At 37.3% G+C, this 27,009-nt stretch overlaps 1 protein-coding gene across 2 annotated transcripts in view; it reads left to right on the top strand.

Moving 5' to 3' along the window:
• Window positions 1–27,009, top strand: part of LOC145684271 (uncharacterized) — a 323,824-nt gene that overhangs the window by 168,213 nt on the left and 128,602 nt on the right. For both annotated transcript variants that reach the window (XM_081756414.1, XM_081756415.1), the window contains exons 17-20: window positions 3,874–4,098; window positions 15,304–15,464; window positions 18,082–18,264; window positions 23,430–23,597. In XM_081756414.1, coding sequence (XP_081612540.1) covers window positions 3,874–4,098; window positions 15,304–15,464; window positions 18,082–18,264; window positions 23,430–23,597 — 737 coding nt within the window. The remainder of the gene's footprint in view (window positions 1–3,873; window positions 4,099–15,303; window positions 15,465–18,081; window positions 18,265–23,429; window positions 23,598–27,009) is intronic.

The raw sequence follows: 27,009 nt of genomic DNA, 5'->3' as shown, positions 1-27,009 counted from the left end.
TCCAAATATATGAACTACCTATTTCTGCCCTAATGGTGTCTATAGCTTTCCTATAACAAACTTCGAGATAACACTTTCGAAGAGTGGATTCGTCAGGAATTCGACGTCCGCAGTACTTCTCCAGAAAAACACGGTATTTTGGCACTTGAACTTTGTTCCAAGGAATGTTTGCTGCTATCATTGCTTGGGACAAGTCTGAAAAACTCACTCACTGAAGTATCTTGATGCATTTATGTCAAGAGTACTTGTTTTTCTGCAGTTCGCAAATTTTTATTTTGTGCATGGAGTGCACTTCGTACATGTTGTTCTAACTAAGATTTCGTTGAACATCCAATTTTTTTTATCACACACTTGGCACAACATCACTTTACCGTCCGTAGTAAACGCATCATCGATAGTTACCCACGACTGCAATTTCGCGGATAAAGTTGAGGCAACCGGAGCCATTTCTAACTTCGACGGTCAATACAGAACACGTGCGTTTTGCAACTGCAATACTAGAGTACTGTCCTCCTGTCATTCAGTTGAACAAGCAAAGTTCTTTGAAAGCTTAGGTTACCTGCTATGATATTGCCATTGTCGCCAGCTTCTTGGAACGAACTCTTGCAGTAAATTCCTGGAAGCACACTAGCATACAGTTTTAACTTGAATTGCAGGATTTGATTTCATCTTTTTCCTGTTTGACCTTCGATAACAATTAAATAGACTTCATTTTAGGAATTTCCTGGCCAGTCGCCTGTCAGGCACGTGATCTGTCTTCCTCCAGAGTTGAGAATAAACGGCGCTGCCAATGTACCACGGAGGGAGGATTTTTACTTGTTTCTTCATATATTTCTTTTGTTATCGGCGAAAATTCTGCGAAACATGGTTTGACAAATAAAAAAAAGGGGGGGGGAGAGAGATTTCTCTTTTGGTAAAGAAACGAAAAGATAGATATGACAAAATTGAATCTAGATGCAAGTCTTGCACAGCTGGAGAGTTTTTTTTTTATTTTATTTTAAATTAAAATTTCAGTAAACGCAAAATTTTAAGACAGTTTTATGTTAAAAAAGATATGTAGAAACCATAGAAATATGTACTATTGGTCAAAATGTGTAAAAATATGTAATATGAAACTTGAGTTGAAGCATCCTACAGGTGTGAATCACAAACATTTAAGGATTTGACGAACCTACATATGAAGGAAAAAAATATGTAATTACATACAAATCCGGACATTACTTATAATCACCACTGTTTGTTGCCCTCTTACTCACTGGGCTTTGATAAGCTGCAAAGAAACGCCCACTGCACGTAGCCTGAAATATTTTTTCCGCGGGGGGAGGGGGGGTATGCCTTCCGGAACAAGCATGACAAAATCTTCTCGTAAGGAAATTAATATCAGCAAGCACTTGTGGTCCACGAACTATGTCAAGTGCCCAGATTGTGTGTGTTTATGCAAATCGTGTGCACATATAGGCCTACAGGGTGTCGTAATGGAATTATCTACCATGCTTGCGACGTGATAAAAGATCAGGAAAGAAATTATCTATGGAAAATCTTAATATTGCTACCAGAAAATGGTTTAATGAATTTTTATTTCAATTTACGTAATTTTATTCAAAATTTATGTGATCTCTTCTCTTTATTAAAATTTTCATTTGGCCACTGTCTGGGCAGCGATTAGTCCAGAAACGAAATTAGGAATCAAGTCTAGACTGCTCTGAGAATGATCAAGTACGTCCTGATTCTCATGAACTTTGTCATAAATTTTCTTGGCAAAATCATTACTCAGTACGGAAGACCCACCACTCCACAGTTCATCATGAACGTTTGTTCTTCCTTCTTTGAAAAATCTGATTCATTGACGCACAACACCTTTACTCATAATGTTTTGGGCCGTATACAACATACAATTCACGATAAATGTCTCCAGCTGACAGACTTTTTGCCCAAAGGAGTCTTTATCATTTCACGTGATAACAGGGACGTCAAAACCAACAGACCGAGGCAGTACGATGTTCTTACTAGCATAGCTAGAAACTTACTGAATGAAAGTGCGTGAAATAAGAATGTTTAAGTAATGATCTGACAATATGACGTAACTCAATTGTCCCGAAAACATCTACGATTTTACTCTTGAAGGTAAGTTCTTTTCGTACGACCTCAATAACGATCTAGACGATCATTTTCATATTTCATAAATAAATGTTTCAGTAATAACCCTAAAATACGGGGTAAGTCATTTCTCATGGAAACATCCACAAATGGTAATTTACTCTTGAGGGTGAGTTATTTCTTCTTTATGACAATTTCTTCAAATGAGACTCATTCAATTTTGTTGATATTTTATAAACAAATATTTTATCGTCATTGTCGGGTCTTAATTCAGAACCTGGATATAAAGAGAGGAACATTATTCTTATTTCATTGTTGGGATATTTTTTCTCTGCTGTTATGTAAGTTAACATAACAATGAGTTAACTTATTAAAGTAAATTTGTACACTTTATAGTAATGGTATATAACATAGGCTCATCTTGTAGATAATAGACTAATTTGTGGAATATTTCCTTTCAATTTACAGTTAGGTACGCTTTAGTTTAGGTCAGTGGTTCTCAAACTTGTTGTTACCGTGACCCACATTAAATATTAAAAAGTACTTTGTGGCCCACCTACTTTTATGGTGGTATTTCAAACCAATTAAATTTTGTAAATCATATTTCTAATTTTTTTCATGTAAAGGTAACACAGAGCTAACACTATTTTTTCAACGCAATGCCCTACCCCGTGACAGATTTTGACTCAACCATTCTCTTTCCATCTTAACCCAGCATCTCTACTGACTGTACAGCAGAGCAGGGTTCTGAGTAACCACTTACTCTTCACCCCATTAAGAAACGCTTTCAATTTTCATTTCCTGAATGGCGCTTACTTTACAACATATGTTTCTGCATCAAAATAAAATTTTCACAATTAAAAGGAAAAACTTCTCGCGACCCACCAAAGAAACGGCCCGCGACCCACACTTTGAGAAACACTGGTTTAGGTTATTATCCTGTTTCTCATTTAAATTGTGCTGAAAATGAATCTATTTTTTGGAGGGTATACATGTTCTATACTTATGCTCGTTATCATTTCATTGTCTATTGCTTTAGGTTGTTCCGATTCACTGATCCAATTACTCTGATTTCTTTAAGTGATTCTCCATATACTTAAATCACTTGTAATTGGAGCAGTGAATCGGAACATTGAATTTGTGTGCCATAAATTATAATTGCTCCAAATTTTGCCATGGATTAAAGAAAAAGAAATGATTATGAAAGCAACTGAAATGAAGTGAAGTTAAATATTTTAAGTTCACTGAAACACGTGTTAAGTGTAATATCCTAGTTTTTTATGTTGGTACCGTTCAATTCTGAGTTAGTGTGTGTATTGATCTGTAACTTATTGTTGATTTTAGTGTTTTGGGAGGAAACAATACTAAAGTAGAATAAAATATAAAAATAAATAAATAAAATAAATTTTAAAAAGTTGAGAAGCCGAAGCTCTTCATTACTGTGTAGCTATTGAAGGCAACATGGTTGGTTACCAGAATCATTCTAGGAGTACAACAATGCTCTTAGGATTTTTAGGTGAATGTTATTAGTTATTAGAACTAATTTAGGGCACATTATATGTGAATGTTGTTAGTTATTAGAATTATTTTAAGGCACATTATAGGTGAATGTTGTTAGTTGTTAGAATTATTTTTTGGGCACACTATAGGTGAATGTTGTTAGTTATTAGAATTATTTTTAGGACATACTATAGGTTAATGTTAGTTATTAAAATTATTTTACGGCATATAATAGGTGAATATTGTTAGTTATTAAAATTATTTCTTTCATTTTAGATTGAGTCAGGCGTATCTGGAGAAGAACCTAAAGTTATTGGTCCCGGATCGCATTTCAATGATTTAGAAATGTTCCTTGATATTCCTTGTATGAACACTGTACGAACAGTAACCCACTGTAAGATTCTTACTATTCGAAGGGCTTCATTATTTCATGTTGTATCCAAATATGTGGATATAGAAAGAGATTTAATAGCTACCATTGAGGACGAAAAACAAGAAATTGTAAGTATTTTTGGTTACATTAAATTAGCACGTTGAACTTCCAAATTTGGGTCCATAGAGTTTTATTTTTAACATTTATTGTACTTTATACCCATTTATACAGGGTGTTATAAAGATGTGACGCAATATTTTGGGAACAGATTCGTCACATCAAAACAAGAAAAAAAGTTCATATGGATCTGTGCTCAAAAGTTAGTTTCGGAGTTATAGGGTGCCGAAAACGTGAAACAAGTGAACTTTAGAAGCTCATAGCTCCACTACTATGGGACTTACCGTAGTTGGGTCAAGATATCATTGAGGAACTGTTATGTGAACTATCCAAATATCCATGTTTAAGAATGCTTCAGTACTTGCGCACCAATTTTGAAAGAGGTAGGGGAGAGTGATCAAGTGCTCCCAAACAGCCTCTCTAAAAATGATTGTGGAAGTACCGGAGGTTCGAAAAGGTGGATATTTGGATAATTCACATACTAGTTCCTCAGTGATGTCTTGACCCGACTACGATCGGTCCTATAGTGGTGGAACTTTGAACCTTTGAAGTTCACTTTTTTCTCGTTTCCCTAAAACTACGAAAGTATCCACTTTTGAGCATAGGTCCATATGAACTTTATTTTTCTTATTTTGTGTTAGGAATCTATTCCCAAAATATTGTGACTAAGTTTTGTAACGCCTTGTATATGTATTTACTATTATTTTGTTAGGTGAAGATTCTTTAAGCTTAGTACCTTAAAACGATGAATGACCCTTCGTAAAAATTGGTAAACAAAGTTATACAATCAACAGTTAGAAGCTAACAGGGAATAAATTGCAAATATGTTTGAGTGAAAAACACTTTTACCTTCTCTATTGATTGGACTTCAGCATCCTTTTTTGAGTACCGAAGCTATATGAGAAATGGACCTACAGTTTAAAGTAGAGTTCGAACCGCCGCAGTGCGTTCAAATTTCAAAGTTTTTTTTTTCCAGTGGGAATCGATCGAGTTCCCGTGCATTAAAGGCGCGTGCTTTAGCTACTATATCAGTTGGGAAAGCACATTCCCTCTTGTGGGATAGAAGTTGTATCCGTGGCAAAACGTTTTGGGCTAAATAAATGGGCATTCGTTGGGTGGTGCTGATTATCTTCGTAAATTTACATGATTAGCAATGTATAAATATGTTGTTTATATCGAAGGTTGTTCAATAACGAAGAATAACATTTTATGATCTTCCAATAACTAAATAGTTCATGCTCGCTTTGGTAACTGAAATAACTCACACTAAAAATACAAATGGCTGAGCAAATCAACGTTTATTTAAAAATAATAAATGTGTAACAGTTTCGCCAACTAACTGAACATATTGGCTTCATCAAACATGGAAGACAGTGTCTGAAACTTAGTTGGTTAGCGAAACTATTACACATTTATTATTTTTAAGTAAACGTTGATTCGCTCAGCGATTTGTATTTTTAGTGTAAGTTATTTAAGTTCCGCCAACTGTAACAGTTTCGCCAACTAACTGAACATATTGGCTTCATCAAACATGGAAGACAGTGTCTGAAACTTAGTTGGTTGGCGAAACTATTACAGTTGGCGGAACTTAAATAACTCACACTAAAAATACAAATCGCTGAGCGAATCAACGTTTACTTAAAAATAATAAATGTGTAACAGTTTCGCCAACCAAGTTTCAGACACTGTCTTCCATGTTTGATGAAGTCAATATGTTCAGTTAGTTGGCGAAACTGTTACACATTTATTATTTTTAAATAAACGTTGATTTGCTCAGCGATTTGTATTTTTAGTGTGAGTTGTATGTCCTTATATTTCTTAATCGTACCGTGTATAAGACTTGACGTGAAGATTGTGATAAACCATGGTAAGTAAATACCTAATATGGTATCCAAGAATTTTGATATTGTTCATATTTTCTATATAAATATATTATGTTGGAAATAGAATCTCCTTCCTTTTGAAAGTTGTAAAGCGAATTTTAAGAAGTTGACTGCATTGCGTACAATCGTCATTTCGCCTTCTACCGGGAGTTATCGTAAGTTGAAGTCTCCTGGGTTTAGCAGATGATTCAGTTGCACAGAATCCAACGAAAACGAGTTGTCATTGGTTTATTCAAGCTAAGACTCACATGTGACTCATATAGCAAGATCACGGTGATTCCAACTCTGCTCAAACCAACTATACCGACAAAGGGTTGCAATGGTGTTAACAGACTTTGGGAGAGATGGCTGAAATTCAGTTTAAATGTAAAAGAGACTATGTAGATTCTATATTCAAAAAACAATTTGTCCTTAAATGGATGGAACATAGTCAAAAATAAATAAATAAATAAATAAATAAAATAGAATAAAAAATCACGAAACATGAACATTAAAATTAATGGAAAATCAGTGAAAAAAATGAAGTCGTCCACCTATCTCAAAAACTATAATAAGGAGATGGCTAATTGAAAGCTCATTGCAAAGACATAATAAAGAGCTTAAAAACGATGTATAGCATGTAAGATAAATATGAATAGAACATTGTCAAAAGTCAAGTTGTTTAATGAAAATAATGATAAAGTAATAATAATAATGATAAAGCATTAGGGGCAATCAATAATAATGATAAAGTATATGCATCTTCTTCAAATTATTCAGGGCGCCCCACGCGGAGGTTACGTGCTTGAAATATCTCACATCTTGATTTGGAATCTCCAGATTCGATTTAGCACGTAACGTGACTTTTGACCTGGATCACGTTAAACAGTCTGGTGCTTATGGCAAACTAGATAGGCCCTTTTCTCATTTTGTACCAGAATTATAGATAATGTTCTATACCTATATACTGATGTCGTTGATGTTTTGGAAGCGTAAATTAAGAAATAAACAAATGTATCGGAAATGTAATGTATATTTTCCCGAAAAACTGACAATGTATGTTTTTCCGACATTTCGTTTTTTTTTTTTTTTTTTCAAAACCAGTTCGGTTTTTCACGAACACAAAATTATTTCTGTAGACACAGAATCGTTTTCCTGAGAACAACGAAACACTATTCTGGTTAGAAATAGAATCAGTTTTGGAAAAATTGAAACCGGTTTCGATGAAAAACTGAACAGGTTTAGGAGAAAACCGAAACCGGATTCGGTAAAATACCGAACAGTTTTGGGGAAAACCGAAACCGGTTTCGGAAAAAAACCTTTTTTTGAAAGTTTTCAAAAAATCGGTTTCGGTTGTTCTAAAAACCGGAAACCGAAAAGCCGGTTTTTATGCCCATCACTAATAATAATAATGATAATTGTAAAGAAGATTTGAATTTCAGTTTGATTTATGGTCACCTGAATGCACTAAAACAGTATTTCTGAAATCATTAGAGAACTTAGCTCATACACTACTTACTTCTTCAATTTTAATGGACTCTAATTATTATATATGAATAAGGAAAAACCTAAAATGCTAAAGACATGCTTTTTATCATTTTTATTTCCTGAGATTTGATTCGTGCCTTTCCATGGAACTCACTAATCAGGACTGCTAGACACTATGAGAGAAATCTTAGGAAATATCTTAGGTTTTATCTTACGAAAAATGTTGCGACATATCTCGTAGGGAATCCTACCCTTTTGTGCCATACATGTTAAGGTTTTTCCTGTTTTAATTCCTCTGAAGAGATGCCAGGTCTCACAACGCATACTCGGCCAGCAATGTTTTCCAGTGCTTCTTGCCTTGCATCTCTGTTGTGATAGAGCGTTGCCTTTGTATTATATAAAAATATACGCTCCTCGTATGCACCAATAAGTGCACAAATAGCATCTTTGCTGGCGAGGAGAAAACAAATTTATTTTCACTTTCTCTCACCTGGTGTCGCTTAAATCGAAATCTTATGAATTTTCTTTCCGAAATAGCACATGCTTTGAACAAGAGAAATCTCATAGGATCGTTCAGAACATAGGGAATAACATGCGATCTGATGCCATACATGTTGAGATTTTGACTCCAGGACAAATCATAAGAGATTTCCTAGGATCTATTCTATAGTGTATGGCAGGCCTAAATGTTCCTTTTATTGTTAAGATAAGAGTACAGCCAGGGCCGTCGCGTGGGTTGTAAGCAAGAATTCCCAGGTGCCCCGTTGCACTTTATGAAAAACAACCAGAGTTTATTATGTACTCCTAGATTTAATAATAGCATAGAATATACAAGTAACGATGCAAATGTTAAAGCCCATTGTATAAGTGATAACAAAAACTTTTTAGTTTTCTGACTTTCGCTGAAATCCAACAAAAGAAACTTTTCTTTCCTTGCGATTAACATAAATTTTTCAGTGAAGTTATCATAGCGTTGGATAACTAAAGTAACTTTTTCAGGTGACGTTTGTAATTATTTGTGAGTGTTTGCTTCAATTCAATCCTACATTTATAATTTACACCCTCCATTCCAAAAGAAACCGAACGTTTTAAAAAAAAACAAAAAAGCAATGTACATTTTGGAACAAATCATTTTTATTAATCAATGTATTCCCCTTCTGCATCGATACACATATTTGCACGCTCCAACAAGTTGTCAAACGACTTCTCCATGTCCTTTATTGGAATGGTCTTTAGGACGGCGGTCGTCGCCTTCTCAATGGTATCAATCGATGCGTGCCACTTTCCTTTCATCGCCAAATGCAGTTTTGGGAACAGATAGAAATCGCACGGAGCGAGATCTGGTGAATAGGGCGGATGATGCAACCGAATAATGTGATTTTTGACCAAAAATTCAGTTACAAGTCGCGAACGATGTGATGGTGCATTATCGTCCAAAAGAGTCCAACTGCCGATTTCTCGATATTCGGGCCGAATACGACGAATTCTTGCCAGCAAACGCTTCATGACGCCCAAGTAAAACTCTCCAGTGACTGTCTGGCCGGGCTGAACAAATTCTTTGTGGATAATTCCTTTTGAATCGTAAAAACAAATCAGCATCACCTTAACTTTTGACTTCACCAAGCGACTTTTTTTGGGTGTTCCTTCATCCGGCGCTCTCCATTCAGCACTTTGCCGCTTTGTTTCGGGGTCATATTCAAAACACCACGTCTCGTCACCAGTTACAATCGATTTCAAGAAGTTTCGATCCTGCCGAGCACTTTTAACGATGTCTTTGCAATGCGCAATTCGATCAACCTTTTGGTCTTCGGTGAGTTTGTGTGGTACAAACCGCGAATTAACCTTCTTAAGGCCCAAAACTTCGGTCAAAATGCGGTATGCGGTTGTTTGAGGAATGCCTAATTCCATTTCAATAACTTTCACCGACGATTTTTTGTTATGTTTGATGAATTCACGCACTTCTTCGATGTTTTCTTCCGATAATCCGGTTCTGGGACGGCCTGATCTTTCGTCATCATCCAGCGTCTCTCTACCCGATTTGAATCGCCTGAACCACTCGTAAACTTGCGTACGGGATAGACACTCATCACCATATGCATTTTGTAGCATTTGGTGCGTTTCACTAAAAGTTTTACCCAGTTTAACACAAAACTCAATTGCAGCTCGTTGTTTGAAACTTATTTTCCGACCGATGTACACAACACACTGACAGTTGAAACGTAATAACTTTGTTGCCGTGCATCCAAATGTCATGACATTTATACCAGTTGTCAATGAGGGACTACGCCATCTACCGGTAAAATATTACAACAGATGGCATTAGTGGTACTATTTGTTTTCAAAAGTTCGGTTTCTTTTGGAATGGAGGGTGTATGTTCAAAATCAAAATGTACGGTTTGTTAATGTTTGTTCTACAAGACGATGTTAACGATACGTTGTTCAAAAACATGTAGTGTAAAGATCATATAATGATAACATAAAAATACTAATAAATTACAATAGAAGTGAGCAAAATTAACTGGATAATGACATATAATACTTTATTCAAACACTAACACTCACTTTTCTCTGAGAAAATGTGGAATATCTCCTTGAAATCTACTTTATGGCTTCATCCTTTTCAGTAGCTACTATGGCCAATGAATTAAGTCTTTCCTGTGCTATTGTTGAGAGTAAATATGTCTATTACTTGAGCATTTCTTGGACTGAGTAGGAATAAAGAAATGTTATTGAATTCTAATGATGTTTCTTTAGTTTGTACCAAACTGTCTTACGGATAAGAAGTAAGTACTAGCAGATCTCGGTCAGTTTTCTAAGATAAAAACTCTTCTCGTAGAGGGCTGGAGAGAGTTTCAGTTTAATAATCCTAGACGATGTTTTATATTGCCGGTAATTTGACTTTAGCTGATCATTAATAAAATATCTGAATTAACATTAAATTTTTTAAAAAATACTAAGATGACAGAAGAATCTGAATTATTTCAATTTTGTTTATTTGTCGTGCCAGCGCCCCCTTGTTCGCGGCGCCAGGGGAAATCACCCCTTTCGCTCCGGGCACGCGATGGCCCTGAGTGCAGCCAAGTTTAGCTTCAATTTCATTTCCTCATGAATTTACCCGAACGTGATTGCAATCGATAGTTTCCGATGCGTAGAACACGACTGTGAGGGAACCAGAGTAGTCAGATGCACTGTTCCTGAGATATCGCGTTCCAAAAGTGTGGGATGTTACCAGATGGCGCCAGCATCGAGGTTGAGATCGATGTGGCACTTTAGTTTATGAAACTCAATCAGAAACAACCTCATCATCGGAAGCATTTTCAATGCGAAGAGAAGCGTTAGACAATCGATAACCGGACAACACAACAAACTCATGGTTATGACCGTAAGAGAAGTACCAAATAATAGTGACTACGTAGGAACAATATCCTACTGTACGTGCTCCAGACTCGCACGTACGGTAGTAGGCAATGATTGAAACTTACCAGAGTCCTTCCGTTTTCACGTTTTGCATCCAATACAATAGACCTTCATAGTTCTCCTCAAATACGCGCAATAAAGCAGTGAAAATGAGTTCAGTGTAATCGTTTTCTTTTGCAGCAACTACAATATAAGCACCAAACACGAATACATCAGTTGTGAGAAGAAAATATAGAAACAACGAGCTTTATACGATACGGAGTTATGTCTGTGACCACTATAACGTGTTAGATTCACCCTTTATATAAATACCCTCGGGGCGTGAAGAGGCGATCACGCAGCTGCGCCTTGATACTACCAACATCTCGTGGCATCCCACTCCTTTGGAACGCGATATCGCAGGAACGCTACACCTGGCCACTCTGGTTCCTTCACAGGCGTGTACTACGCATTGGAAGCTATCGCTTGTACTCAAGTTCGAGCAAATTCACGGGGAGATGAAATTGGGACTTCAGGCTAATGCTTTTTTTGACCGCACTCTTTAGATGTAAGATTCAACAGTTCATATTTAAATATTTTATATGAAAAATAAATAAACAAGTAAAACATTTATGGATTAGTGTAACACTCGCCCAGGGCCGTCGCGATCAGGTAAGCGCCGGGACGACAAATCAACAAAATTCAAGGAATTCAGATTATGTTGGTAAATTATTTTTTAAAAATATTGTTAATTCAGATATTTCAATAATGATCAGGCTACAGTTAAGTAAAATTTATTTATTTCATAAGGACAACACAACAGTCTTAATGCCGAGTTATAGTGTCGTGTACACTTACCTAACATACACTATTATACATACACAAATATACGTCGTATAATTATTTAGAAGTTATTGCCTGAGAATTGTTTTGAACTTGTTTTCGGACATACTAAATGCATCTACTACATGAAATCTAATAATTTCTTTGCATGAAGCACACATTCTCTACAGAGGAGACTTATGTAATATATGTTAGTTCTTGCTTTTCTACAGTAGAATATCCCAATATTTGCTGTTCTAGTCTTACCTGTTGGGACACAGAATAGTAACACTTTTGAAACTAATTCTGCACAGTCAATTTTACCGTTTAATAATTTATGTAAGAACAACAAGTCAAAAACCCATCTCCTTCTCTCTAATGTTTGAAAACTAAAATTCGTTACTTAGTCTTCATAGGGGACATACTTTGGGTAGAAACCGGTGTTTTTGTATGCAAGGTTTTAAAAAAAAAATAAACTGTATATTTTCTATTGCATCAGACTATTTAGTGGCATTTGGTGTCCAAACAGTACAACAGTATTCTAAATTTGACCTCACATACGGAAAATATAACCTTATAAATGTTGATTCTTTGTAGAAATCCTTTCCTATCCTGTAAATTAAACATAGATTTCTAAATGTACTACTCGTTGTTGCGTCAACGTAAAGAGCAAAGGTTAGTTTGCTATCAAATATAACTCCTAGATCTCTGATAGTATTTGGGGTAGACAAAGAAGTGCCACTTATTTTATAGGTAAAGTTAGTTATATTTCCTTTCGTCGTGAAAGATACAGATTTATATTTGGTCATATTCAGGATTAATTTATTAATTTATTTATTAATTTATTATTTGAACTCTGTATATCACGTTGAAGTCCCACACAGTCATAAATTGAACTTACTTTGGAGTATAATTTGAGATCATCGGCAAAAAGAAGAACTTGATAAGTTTTAATACACAGAAGAATATCATTAATAACAAGAAGAAAAAACAGGGGACCTAGATTAGATCCTTGAGGGACTCCCGATAGAGTATTGAACTTGAGAATCACCAGTAATATAAAACATTGTCTAGGCCTAGAATTATTCAACTGAATCTCCCTCCAGTCCTCTGTGAGAAGAGTTTTTTTTTTTTAAATCTTGGAATTTAATATTTGTATCGTTATTTATACTATGTTGATGTGTATCAAGTTCAAAATAAACAAGAATAGCACTCGATTTCAGTAATTCAAAACCATGTTTTCATTAAGGTGGATCACTAGGTGTTCCCCGTGCTATGCTAAACGCTGCTTAAATAATGAGGCGTTGCCAGATAGTGTCGAGTGTTTACTGATGTCAGATAATAAAGGAAGTAACCGTGGAATTCTACTTGAATACTTACTAGAAAAATTAGTTTTCGACCCTTACCGCAATTTCTCTTCTCGAACTGCAACGCTAGAATCCAGGAATTTTCTTATGTGATTACTACAGTAAACGTACAAATTTGGCAACAACGCATTATGACGTTCTGCGTAAGTTTCTTATCAAAATCTATTTCCTTAAATGCAAATTAATATTTAAATAAAATATGAAACATAACACGAAAAACGGTCAAACAATATATCTATTTCGTAATAAGATCATTACTTTAAAATAATTTACACATACAAATAAACATTTCGTAAAACTGAGCACTTCTAGTAAGATTTTACAGCAAGTGCCATCTTGTGTGCTCATTGTAAAACGAATTGAATATTTTCTTTTATTTGTTACATTTTTCGACATTAGGAAACACAACCAAATGAATCAGTGTCTTGTGCTGTAGCTGAAACATTACTCTATCTTATAGTACAATATTTATAATATGTATCGTTTCATTGCGCAGTAGTTAAGGCAATGAGCTAAAATATGTACTCACTTCCGGGTGGTGATCCACCTTAACTTTATGTTTTAACTACAAAAGCCATTCATTTTTTTAAATATATAATACCAACTTTTTTATCTTACATTCCATATCTAAATCTAGGAGTACAGACTACTCTGGTTGTTTCTCATAACACACTGGGGAGGGGGCGCCTGGGAATTGTCGCCCCGGGCGCTTACAACCCACGCGATGGCCCTGCATTCGCCTTTCGTTTTGGAATGTTACAGTATTAATGTTTCATAAACATTTTATTCCTTCATTCAGTGTTTTGTACTTTAATTTGTTTTGTCTTACTTTTGTCGTAGGAAATAAGTTGGTATTGGGAGTACTAATTATTTCGGTCCGTTTGTTTGTAGTCAAAACTGCATTTATTTCAGAACAAAATGAATGAACAGATTAATCGAAGTATTGTCTATCGCTGGCTACTACTTTTTCCCCACCTCTCAGGCAATTTTCGAATTTCATCTCTTAAAAAAATGTCTCGTCTTGAGGCGATTCAAGCTAGAAGCCAGTTTTCGGGTTCTGCAAAAGAAGTGAACTGGTGACTTGCCAAATTGTGCTGTACCCGTCGGAACAACCAATAATCAGAAGGAGCAATGTCCCGCAAATACGGTGGGTGCGTTAAAATATCCCACTTAAGCGTGTCCAAATATTTTTTTTTACGACTTTTGCGACATGAGGCCGATACCTTTGTCATGTCTTTGCTCGTATTCTGGTCGTTTTACTCGTAACACACAGCTCAAACGAATTAATTGTAGCCTATACCGATTGCCCATAGTGGAGTAGTCAGGTTGTAGCAGCTCATAGTATACATCCTTTTGGTCCCACCAGATACACAGCATGACTTTCGAACCATGAATATTCGGCTTTGGTGTTGATATTTGAGATCGATGGCAACGATTGACTGGGCATAGTGTAATATTTTTTTTTTATTCTTGGGGTTGTCGTAGAATATCCATTTCTCATTCCCAGTCATAATCTGATGTAAAGAAACCTTTCTTTGTTGCCTTTGAATCTGCTGCTCGCAAGTGAAAAAAATCGCCTTTCAACGTCTCTCTGTTTCAGTTCATAAGGCAGACAATTGCCTTGCTTGTGAATCATTCCCATTGGCTTCAATCGTACGGAAACTGCTTGTTGCGTAACTCCCAATGATTCTGCAAGCTCTTCTTGCGTTTGACTCGGATTTCCATCGAGTAATGCCTCTAAATCTTTGTCTTCAACTTTTTTATTTTGGCTGTCCAGAGCGAGGCTTGTCTTCATCGCTGTAACCACCATTCTTGAAACGTCGAAACCATTCCCTACGTGATTTATCAGTTGAACCAGTGTCACCATAAACTTCTACAAGCATTTGATGCGCTTCAGCTGCACTTTTCTTCTCCAATTAAAACAGAAAACTAAAACTCCCGCAAATGGTGCTTAGTTAACAAAAGATATGACATATTCAACACAGTGAAAAACAGGGGTTTTGTATGAAACTCAACGAAATATAAAAAAGAATGATATTGACAGATGTCTAACTTCTCTGAAACCACCGAAATCAGCTGTCACTATGAAACATTCATAACACCCAGAGCCATCTTTTGAAAACGGACCGAACTAATTTGTAATCCCAATAAATAAACAAATTGTCTAAAGTCTAACCAATAAAAAGTATTAACATGAAATTATCAGTAATCAATTGTAATGTAACTTATGTAAAATTTCAATCCACAATATCTAAATATCAAATACATTTTTTTGTTGTAGGATTTATCAAAATTGATCCATAAGTCAGGAGATATATCTCATGAAGATGTCGTAGAAGAGGAAAAATCTTCGTGGTTTGTTTATGATCTCTCAGAAGGAAGTCCGCTGAAAATAGATTACTATGCTCCTTTTGAAGACATGGGATTTTTAAAAATTGTAAGGTAAACTTGAATATATATAGTCTATCTGATACAACTTGCTCTGTCTGACAGTAGCTTTCCTCGGTTTTCTCCTTCCTGCACGTGGTCATAACAATCAGGCAAGAAGAACTCTTTCTATGGTAACAGCACGTTCAGCCAATTACAGTGGCTCATTTCTCTCGCTCTGCAATGGTAAACAATCCACCCTTTCCGCACGTTGCCAATTTGAATATAAAACAAATGCATATTGTTTTAGTCAAATGTCAACTTGAGTAGTGGACCTGCAGGTTATTGAGAGCATTCTTTCCAGCTCTCTTTTGTGTTATTTAATTTTATAAAACTGAGATTTACTTGCAGTGAATAGTTTCGTGTTTCAATACCCGATGCAAAAGTTGGCAACACAGCATTGAGCACCATGTGCGCACAGCGAACTGTGAGAAAGGACAAGTAGTGTCAATTGTTGTATAGTTAGTATTTTATTTCAAAAATAGTAATTGATTGATTCGGAACATTAATAGGAACATCAGAGGCATGTGCAGTGGCGTAATTAGGATTTTGTATCGGGGGGGGGGGCTATGCACAAGACGTGAATAAGAAATTATATTTTTCCCTTTTACCCTTTAAACCAAAACAAATAAGGGCGACATTGGGAAAGCAGGGGGATGGGGGAATTGCCCACCTCAGTTTGAGATAGAGCTAGGTTAATAAAACAGAGTCCAGAATTAACTCCCACTACCGGTTCTTATTATAAACTAATAAAATACAATATTATTTACAGATAGTTTGTTCTAAAATACTTTCAGTCTATGTTCTTCCCTCAGAGTAAGTGACCATGTTTCACAGCCATACAAAACAACAGGCATGATTACCGTTTTGTATATTTTAAGCTTCAAATTCCTCGACAGAATTCGCGACGACAAGAGATTTTGAACCGAGTAGTAACACGAATTCCCTGCTTTTAGTCAACATTTAATTTCTCCGTGAATATGATTTTCCTCTGTTAATATTGATTCTAGGTATTTGAAACTATCCACTTTATCAAAAGTATTATTTGATATTATAACGCATCCATAATTTGCTGTATTCTGGTCCCGACGCACTTCCATGTATTTAGTTTTATCTGCATTTACTTCTAAACCCATGTCCCTGCAAGTGTTTAATAAGATCTCTGCATGTCCACTACTCAAGTTGACATTTGACTAAAACAATGTGCATTTGTTTTATAGTAATAAAGTGCTCTAATATAAGGTACAAAGTAAATACAGATTCCCCTCGATCTGACGGTTTCGAGAAGGAAACCTCAGTAGTGTGCTACTTAAGGGGTTGTAGGACACACTCTACTCTGCTGCAAGTAGAGAGGGTTAAGATTCCCGTCAAGGCTCCGCTACAAGCCAGGCTGGGTTGTGGTTAGGATTCTCCGGCTGCTCCACTGTAAGCAGCAAAGAGAGGTAAAGTCTAGGAACCGTTAGCTCCGCAGCAAGCTAAGGCTTTGGGGAAGGGTAGTTATCTCTTAGACTCCACTGTATGTCTAATAAGGGAAGACCAGAAAACTGGTACCGGTCCGCTGGTTGCTGTCCAATATATAGATGTCCCAGAGCGGAGGTTGCGTTGCTGTTGTCCTGTCATCATGTGATTTGTAGGAGGTGCCAGTGATCCGTCATCTGCTGGTCGTAGTAGTCCCACGTGGTGTGTAGTACCCTATTGTAAATCCATGTGGTGATGTTTAAAAATTGGAGTATATAGCATTGATTGTATACAGAAGCAAGTGGTCCATTACAATATATTTTAATCAATTGTCTACTAATCTGCTAGGAAAAAAACGTGAAACCCATATGTTGGAGGATAATCTTACCTCCCCCCAGACAGATCTGAAATGACGCTCCTGCAAACACACGTTGAATATTTGTAATCTCATTTCAACTTAACTGATTTCATTTTACAAAAATGGAAATATTCAGTTTTATCTGTGTACGTTTTTACCTGAAAGAAAATGTTGAGACAAGTTGAAACTGATATATACTGATTGCAGTTTTAATGGCAAGAATTGCAGACTAGTGAATCTTATGTGATATGATACACACAAATATTTAACAGTGAATCTAACTTCTATTCATGGAAGAAAAAGGAAGCATCTTCTTGGCCTACCTAATTTCCCGGGTTATTTATTCCTCCCCATCTTGATTTTCTTTAATTCAAACATTTACCTTTCTTTATAACTAAACGGTGTAAATATTCCTTTGCTATAATAATTAAAGTCCCGTTATGTTTATATCCGTATAAATTGGTGTGGAACACCAATTTCGCTTATCAGCTCCTCTAAGTTTTGGTGTTACTGACGACAGCCGATTTGGATGGAATGAAATTTTATAAATACAATATTATTTCTGAACAAAGACCAAAATAAATAAATAAATAAATAAATAAATAAATAAATAAATAAATAAATAAATAAAAAATAAAAAAAATGGAAAGTCAATGAAATTCTTAGAAATGGTAAGAAGGATTATTGTTATACTTGGAATGCGAGAAACTAACAAATTTGTTTCTTGAGGGTTTTGAGGATCACTGCTGAAAAAATTATGCTAGAATTCTTTTTATTATTGTTGTTAATTCATTTATCTTTCTCTTTATTCTTCAGATACATCTTGATGAAAAGAACCATCAAGCCAGATGGTCCATTTATTCATTATTGGGAATTCTTCCAAACAATAGTTGCTGTCATTTCATCACTATTGTATCCTGCTATGTATTGTTTTGGTGTGGCTTACCCGTTCTTAGATATATTTTGTTGGTTACTGGATTCCATTGTATGGCTGAATTTGTAAGTTATCTTTAAATTCCAATTAATGTTTTGCTACATTTAATTATTAAGGATAACATTACATTGAATTATGCACACAAGGTCATGTAGGTATGGGAAACCAGGCAATATTGACATAAATGGCATAAATTGCAGGATATTATAGTAGGAAGCGCTATCTTAAGACTACATATTACTGGCCATGCCTGGTGGTCTAGTTGCTAGCTCGTGCACCGTTGATGCACGTGGTCCTGGACAAGGGCGCCCATTCCACTTTAAACTGTAGATGCATGTCCCACGTAGCCTTAGTGGTGAAAAGGGACGCTAAACTTTAGCAGACAAATAAACTATATATTGTTATTTTATGAAAATATGATTTTTCTTTATTAATTATATATTTATCATTTATTTTTTAAACTCTTCAGAACTTTAAAAGACATTACTATTATACATGATAAAATATTTGAATTTTCTTAATGATTCTAGGCGACACCTGTATACGAGGCTTGTTCGTAAAGTAAGTACCGTTTTGAAAGAAAATATTAAAACAGGTTTGTTCAAAGTAAATTTATTATTACATGAAAGAGCACACCTTAAAATATATTTTTTTGGCATAGTTTCCACTAATGTTCAAACACTTGTCAGAGCGGGTGACCAACTCGCCCAAATCTTCCTCTGCGAAACATCCCACCAGTGTCCGACAAGTACGCACTGTTACGTTTAAACACCACCTCAACGTTAATGTTGGCGCTCCGCACATGCGCGCAAGTTTAACTGATTTATTGCCTCTCCACTGACGCCAGTACTCTTGAGTTGTAGCGAGTGTACTGTGTCCTCTGGTCGTTTAACAATGTTTAAAACAACTGCTGAATCCGTCGACGGTGGGGATTCGTTTTGTTATCCTGTTTTTGTATGCAATAAACGTTACGTTGTAGAGACTTATGGTGAACATGCAATGAGTGAGGGAATGGTGTGATAGTGGGCGAGGCAGTTTAGTGAAGGGTGGACAAATGTCCACGATGAACCACGAAGTGGAGTGATGGCTATCTTCACTGGCGGAGAGATGGCTTTTTTTTTTTTTTTTTTTTTCCTTTTTAAGGAAAATTTGGTCAAGTTGGTCACTATGACAGTTGTTTGAATATTGATGGAAATGATGTCGAAAATAGTTTAAGATGTGCTCTCTCATGTTAAAATAAATTTGGCTTGAACAAACCTGTTTTAGTATATAACACAAGTAAGCTATCTTTAGTGTTTACTTTTATTAATGTAATTTTCTTTAGAAGTTTGGTGCGTCTCTGTGAGGGAAAATACACCTTGCGAGCGCAGGATCTCGAGCTAACAATATCTGAAATCAGAAAGAATAATCTTTAAGTTTTACGTCCCACGTTTCTGCCGGTTAGGCTAAAGGAGACGGTGATGATGAGAAATGAATGAAATGGTGGAAGGAAGAAAGTGGGAGAAAACGGAAGAACCCCGAGAGAACCCCACGAGCACGGCGTTTGTCCACCACAAAGTCCACACGGCGCGAGCTGGGATCGAACCAGGGACTCTAAGCACTGGAGTTGAACGCTCTACCACTGAGCCACCGCGCCCCCTTATCTGAAATCAGAATTCGCACGTCTTTAACCGATCCCCACCCTATATAGTGACAGAGTGATCCAAGAGCACGACGAAGATAGGGCATAATGAGCATTATTCCATTTTATTTTATTTTTTCTTTAAGAAAAGGAAGAGAAGATGCTAATTTTAGGCTATTATGTAGAATAGTAGAAGTGACGGAATTTGCCAGAAACATAATACAGAGTGGAGCAGAGAAAATGCACGTTTTTTAAACCGCTAGTACTCGGCGACGAGTAGGGGTGTTGATTTTGAGCGACCGTTCGCAGACAGCTCAGGCAATACAGTTCCAGGTGCTATGGAGCGTTGGAGCGTAGAGCATCGTGTGTTTGCGGTCGAGCAGTTCTTTAGAAACAATGATTCTGTGGTCACAGCTCAACGTCTTTTCCGTCGAAAGTTAAATGTCAAACGTCGAGGTACAGTCCCAGATCGAAACACTATACTCCGATGGGTTGAAGCGTTCAGAAGTACTGGATCTGTGATGAAAAAGAAAATTTGAGATCATCATGTAAGATGCGATGAAGCGTACGTCGTGACATACATAACGATAAAATCGCCTGGTATCGGGTCGCTGCTAGCGTACCATTTATTTATATAACAGTTTTCCGGGGTCTGTCCTCCATGATCCTGCCAATGAGTCTGTCCTCTCGATACCTGGACTTACTTGGGTAAGGCGCTGAAGGACGTCTCCCAAAAGGGATTACAAAATTATCTCTAAATTGCCTGCCGGTCTCAATAATGAGATGGGTATTAGGCACCGAGAGGTTCGGATGTCTCGTCTCGAAAACCTCACGGATGATCAGACGGTCACTCAGACTACAACGAACACAAACATTATTCATACACACAACAAAAACACACTAGATTAAACGACACTATGCTTATTTATTAAAATACGATTTAATGAACAAATAAAGGATTAGAAAAATAATCACAACACACAACCTACATATGTATAATTATTTCCTTTAATAAAATCACATTTTACTTTCTCACTATACTTTAGCCCTTTGTCATTTTATATAATAAAATTGAAGATTAAGATAATGATTCCATCAGATATACTTTTCTCACACTACTAATGCACTTGGGGGATTAGCACTGGGGAAATGTCGCCAGGATAATCCCACGAAGTAGTATAGTTGCTGCTCCAAACAATCCTCGAATGTCGACTTTAATCTTCAGTAAAAATAGATAGTCTAAAGTGAAATGATAATGTTGGAGGGCGCGTTTATCTTATATATAAAAGAGAACGTACAAATCCTTTGTTCCCTCATCACGCTAATACGGCTGAACCAATTTCTTTCATTTTTGGGGGGTTATTAGGATTTGGACCCTAGATGGTTTTTATCATATCACTTTAATTTTTAATTACCAGTGTCTTGAGATAATTGACCATTCAAGTGTCCATAACGTACAAATCCTTTGTTAGTTCATCATAGGTAAAAATAAACGTATTTATATGCAACCCGCATGACCGTGTCACTCGGAGGGTTAACATAAATGACAGGCGATATAATGTTAACATTTACTGCAAGCATATTTCACGGGTATTAAACACATGAGATATGGAGTTGTGCATTTAAATTTTCATTTCAACCCAGCGAAGCGGGTAATATATGCTAGTAACTTATACGCACAAGTTGTGTAAACCTGGGATTTCACTGATTTTGGCTAGCCACAATTATGTCATTGACTGGTGGTTAAAAACGTATACCCCTTAGCACAACATTATACTTGATGCTCGGCGCGACGTGCGTGGTTGCTGCCTCGAAGCGTGGAGTAACACTCCTCGAATTCCGAGGTTCGAGATACGAGCTGCATTGATCGACTGATCAATGTTGGCTGTTCATTCTCAAAAACACTCAGGCTAAATCACCTTTATGCACATGCATATAGAATATAAATAAGAGTTGACGTTAATTTTAGTCCACTGGCCACGACGCACAAGACATTGTGATAACTTGATTGTGGGAACATTTAGATAACGAACTGCTAAAGCGTTATCGCTGGCGTCTCCTTGGTGCTCAGACACCTGGCATGTGCTTTGGGTCGCAGTATTTCCATGAATGATTGGAGAAAACACTTAATTCAGTTCCAAATAAACATAGAACATAGTTTTTGCATATTAATATGTCGGGCAGAAACACTGAGAAGCTTTATTGCTCACCGAAATGTTCTCACCACAAAGCAACGTTTTAAATATATATATATATATGAATAGACGATAAAGATTTCTTTGTTCAATTGCGTGGGAAAGAAGCAATTCCCACCGAAGAAATAACTTATTTGCGTCGCAGAATAAAGTATAAATCGAAAAAAAATTACTGTCTTTCCAAAATACACAGAGCGTCCACAAAAAATACTTCTATAACCTGGTGACGGTTATAACGATACAGCCTGTAGCCTAGGAGATCGTTTCGGACTAGCAAGAATTGCCATTTTCACTCGGTCTACGTTTTCCGGAGTTCGAACTAAACGGGAAAGACCTCGCTGTCGACGCACCCAGTCCAACTCTTTCAATAAATAAAACTACTGTTACTACTACTACTACTACTACTACTACTACTACTACTACTACTACTACTACTACTACTACTAATAATAATAATAATAATAATAATAATAATAATAATAATTATTATTATTATTATTATTATTATTATTATTATTATTATTATTTAATTTCATATTTAAAGTTCTAAGAACAGTAATAGCCAAGTATAGCACTGCACAGGGTAATTTAATATTTTGCGCATAATACAATTTAAAGGGTTAAAATACAATGTTTAAACAATATAAGAGTACAATTGTAATATTTCATAGTTCATAATTCAGTCATATAAAGTAAAACATAACAAAGTAAAACCACTAAAATTGCCCTAATCTTAATGATTAGATTGTCTAATCTTAAAATATAAATATAACTATTTATAGAAGAGAATAGTATATGAATTATTGTTATAACAGGATGAAACATTATAAAAGTACTCGAAACCTAACAAAACCCTAATTTCTAAGAGTCCTATCTTCTGTTATTAAACATAGTAAGTAACGCACATAATACAGAGTTCTTTGTACCGTTCTTACAAATAAATTTGCTTTCTTTACTCTGTGAGTTCGTAGGGAGTGCTGTGGCTTAGTGGTAGAGCGTTTACCTCCGGTGCTTGGGGTCCCTGGTTCGATTCCAGCTCGCGCCGTGTGGATTTTGTGGTGGACAAGCACCGTGCTCGTGGATTTTCTCGGGGTTCTCCCGTTTCCTCTCACTTTCTTCATTCCACCATTTCACTCATTGCTCATCATCACCGTCTCCTTTAGCCTAACCGGCATAACCGTGGGACGTAAAACTTAAAGATTTCATTTCATTTTTTTCTGTGAGTTGGTACTCTGTATTATATATTATTTACTAAGTACTTACTGTATAACGTATTTTCTAGAATAGACTCTAAAAATCTTAACGCCTGTTGTTTTCTTCTTTGTGATAAAAGGCCTAAATTAAAAACATTTAATAATAATAATAATAATAATAATACACATGATCAATCTCACTTTTGGATGCTTCTTTGCAGGTACGTCGGTTTGCATGTAGGGTATTTTGATTCTCAAGGCATATTAGTGAGTCATCCACTGAAAACGGCAAAGCATTACATCAAACATTCTGGAATTATTGATATCCTGGGCTGCATTCCTTTTGCAAGAATAATTTATCAAAAGAAGGAATTACACGGCAGAGTTTTGTAAGTTTCCAATTTATTTGATAACTTCGTGTATATATATATATATATATATATATATATATATATATATATATATATATATATATCAGTGGTGCCCACCCCCTCATGTCCATGACGCACCCCCCCTCAGTTGTCTATTCGTAGGTGTTCTTACATGAAAAAAAAATCTTTTCGATTAATTTTTACATACCCTCAAACATATTTATATAGATTTTTATCCCCCAAATATTTCAATGACGCAGTTTGCGTCATAGCCCCCCTTTTGGGCACCCGTGATATTTTATATATATATATGGTAATGATGTACCATGTGTATGTGTTTACAAACATTCTACACGTGCTTCTGGTTATGAACAACAACAATGTGCACCTTACGATGGAGTACTATAAGTTGCAGAGACCGGAGACATCAGCGACACCTACAATCACATGCCAACGAGGGAACAGCAGCACTACCACCTCCCGGAGCACCTATATAACCGCTAAGATTCTATGGACAGCCATCAGTTTCGACTGGTTAAATCCTCTTTGTTGACTTGCTGTGGAGCCTAGGAGGTACCTAATCTAACCTAAAGCCTTAGCTTGCAATGGAGCTAACGGTTCCTTCTACTCATGTGGGAAACTACTTCTCTTTCTGCTTACAATGGAGCAGCGAGAGAAACCTAATCACAACCCGGCCTGGCTTACAGTGAAGGCTTGTCGGAAACCTAACCCCTCTCTGCTTGCAGTGGAGTAGCAAATGTCCTACACCTCCTCACGTAGTTCGCTACTGAAAGATTCTTCCCAAAACCATCTAGTAAAAAGAACGCTATACCTACATTCAGGGCCGAATTCAGGATTTTCTGAGGGGGTGCATCATGTAACTGCCAGTTTATTTGAATTAAATTGAGTTTTTTTTTTCTAAAATGCCATTAGGCATCTGTGATGTGAATGAGTAATTGCCCTGGAATTGCTAATTTTCTGCTCTCGGTGAATCCCTTTCCTTCAACCTTCAGAAGATTGACTGAAACTATTGATTTTTTTGCAAAACTCACTGCCAGCTTGTCACTTTAGGTAGTGCATATTTACAACGAAGGGGGTGCACGTACACCTTTGCACCTCCCATAAATCCGGCCCTGCCTACATTATATTAGAAAATTTACATTATTGTACTATACCTGCAAAATACTGTTTATAGTAAATTTTATAATGAAAACAACCAAACTATAATTTGCTATACCAAAGCTCTACCTACTCTTATACTGGAAGAACTTTACAATGTATTCTGTATATATACTGACTGAGGAAAGCTTATGGGATACCCACTTTATATGTGGCCGGGCCCCATTTGGGCCTGTAAAGCGCAGCGATACGGCGTGGAACGGGATCTGCAAATCCCTGGTACACGTTCGGAGGCTGTTGACACCACACAGTCTGCATAGTGGCAGCCAATTATAGCCTGTTCGTGGGTTGAGAATCCAATGCCCGAAGCCTGAGTTCCAGGGCATCCCAAATATGCTCAATGGATTCATATCAGGGCTTCTGGGTGGCCAGTTCAGCCGTTGGATCTCACCTGCATGCTCGTCGAACCAGTCACGGCCGATATTGGCGCGATGTCCTTTTGAAAGACAGCAATGGCGTCAGGGTGTTGAAACATCACAAACGGGTGGAGATGGTCTCTGAGCAGCTGACGATACCGCGGACCAGTCAATGTGTCTTTCAGAACAATAAGGGGCCCATTCCATGCCAGGAAAATGCACCCCATACCATGACTGATACCTCACCTGTCTGGACCACGCCCTCTTGGCATGCGGGATCCATTGCTTCACGCGATCTTCGCCACACAGTGCCTCCCATCGGCATAGTACAGTTGACAACGTGACTCGTCGGACCACGCCACTGTTGCAGTGTCCATCCGTGGTGATTGGTGGCAAATGCACGCCGGAGTGTAAAATGACGCTAGGTTGGCAGTGGCACACGTGTAGGGCGACGCCTCCTATACCCGAGACACGCATGTTTCGACGGATTGTCCACTGGGAGACGTTTCTGGCACGGCCAATGTTGAATTGGGCCGTGATGTCTTGCACAGCTGCTGTCCTGTCTCTGTTGACCACTCGTCTCAGGTGTCGCCGGTCTCGATCATTGAGGGCCTCTGGACGCCCGGTATGGTGTCTGTTGTGGGCTGTGACACCTTCATTCACCCATTCTCGGTACACTCTCGACACGGTTGAACGTGAGAAGCCGAAGTCCTGCACCACCTCCGAAATCGAAATCGAATCGGGCACCCACCACCATGCCATGTTCGAATGCCATGAACTCGAGACGACGTTGCATTTTACTGGATCACTCACACAGCCAGTTCCCACAGCGTCTTACACACAACTGAAGCCGTTGCGGAGCCCTGCAGGTGGCGTTGAACACACGTTGTGTCCATCCGCGAGTCAGTGACCTGCTATCCCATGAGTTTTGCTCAGTCAGTATATACAGGGTGCGGCAGCGTTCATAGTAGGATATTAAAAACATACCATCAGGCAGTAACTGTAATTTATTTATTACCTCTTATGTCAATTAATAGTTAAAAGTATGCCATTTACTAATGTGTAAGTCATTATCCATTGTGTGGATTACTTTTTGAATATGACTCCTGTCAAATGATGCCCCCTCTGCACAACACATCCATCTAGGCGGCGTTGGAAGCTTTCCATAACTCGGCGTAACTTATTCCCTGGGACTTTGCCGACGGCAGTTCTGATGCAATCCTTCAACTCAGCAATGGTGGCACAACGTGTTCGGAACACTTCTTGCTTCAGGTAGCCCCAAAGGAAAAAGTCTGCACATGAAAGATCAGGTAAGCGAGGCGGCCACGAAATGTCACCAAAACGGGAAATTACTCTACCTGGAAATGTCTATCGCAAGAAATCCATGCAAATTCTGGCTGTATACGAGGTCGCTCCGTCTTGTTGAAACCATAATTGTTCCATATCCACATCGACCATACCTAATTGGGGAAAAACGAAGTCTTGCAGCATCTTTAGGTAGGGTTCACTGGTGACAGTTACAGCCACACCGCTGTCATCCTCAAAGAAGTAAGGGTTAATAATCCCAAAGGAAGCAACTCCACACCACACTGTGACACGAGAACTGTGCAAGGGCTTGATGTGCAGTTTATGCGGGTTTACATCACTCCAATAATGCATATTCTGTTTATTCACTGAACCACATAACTCGAAATGAGGTTCATCTGACATCAGGATGGTGTGCAACATTTGTGGATTTTGGCAAAGGAGATCACGCATGGTTAAGCAGAACGTTTCTCGTGAAACTTAATCGCGAGGCCTAATTTCCTGAACAATCTGCAGCTTATATGGGTGAAACTGAAGATCTTCGTGCAATATTCTCCTGAATGAGCGATCGGACATATGCACAGTTTGCG

Source organism: Thermobia domestica, chromosome 4 (assembly GCF_964235325.1).
Source record: "Thermobia domestica chromosome 4, izTheDome1.hap1.1, whole genome shotgun sequence".
NCBI lineage: Eukaryota > Metazoa > Arthropoda > Insecta > Zygentoma > Lepismatidae > Thermobia > Thermobia domestica.
The sequence above is the reverse complement of the archived record's forward strand: the minus strand, read 5'-3'. Positions and strand labels throughout refer to the sequence as shown.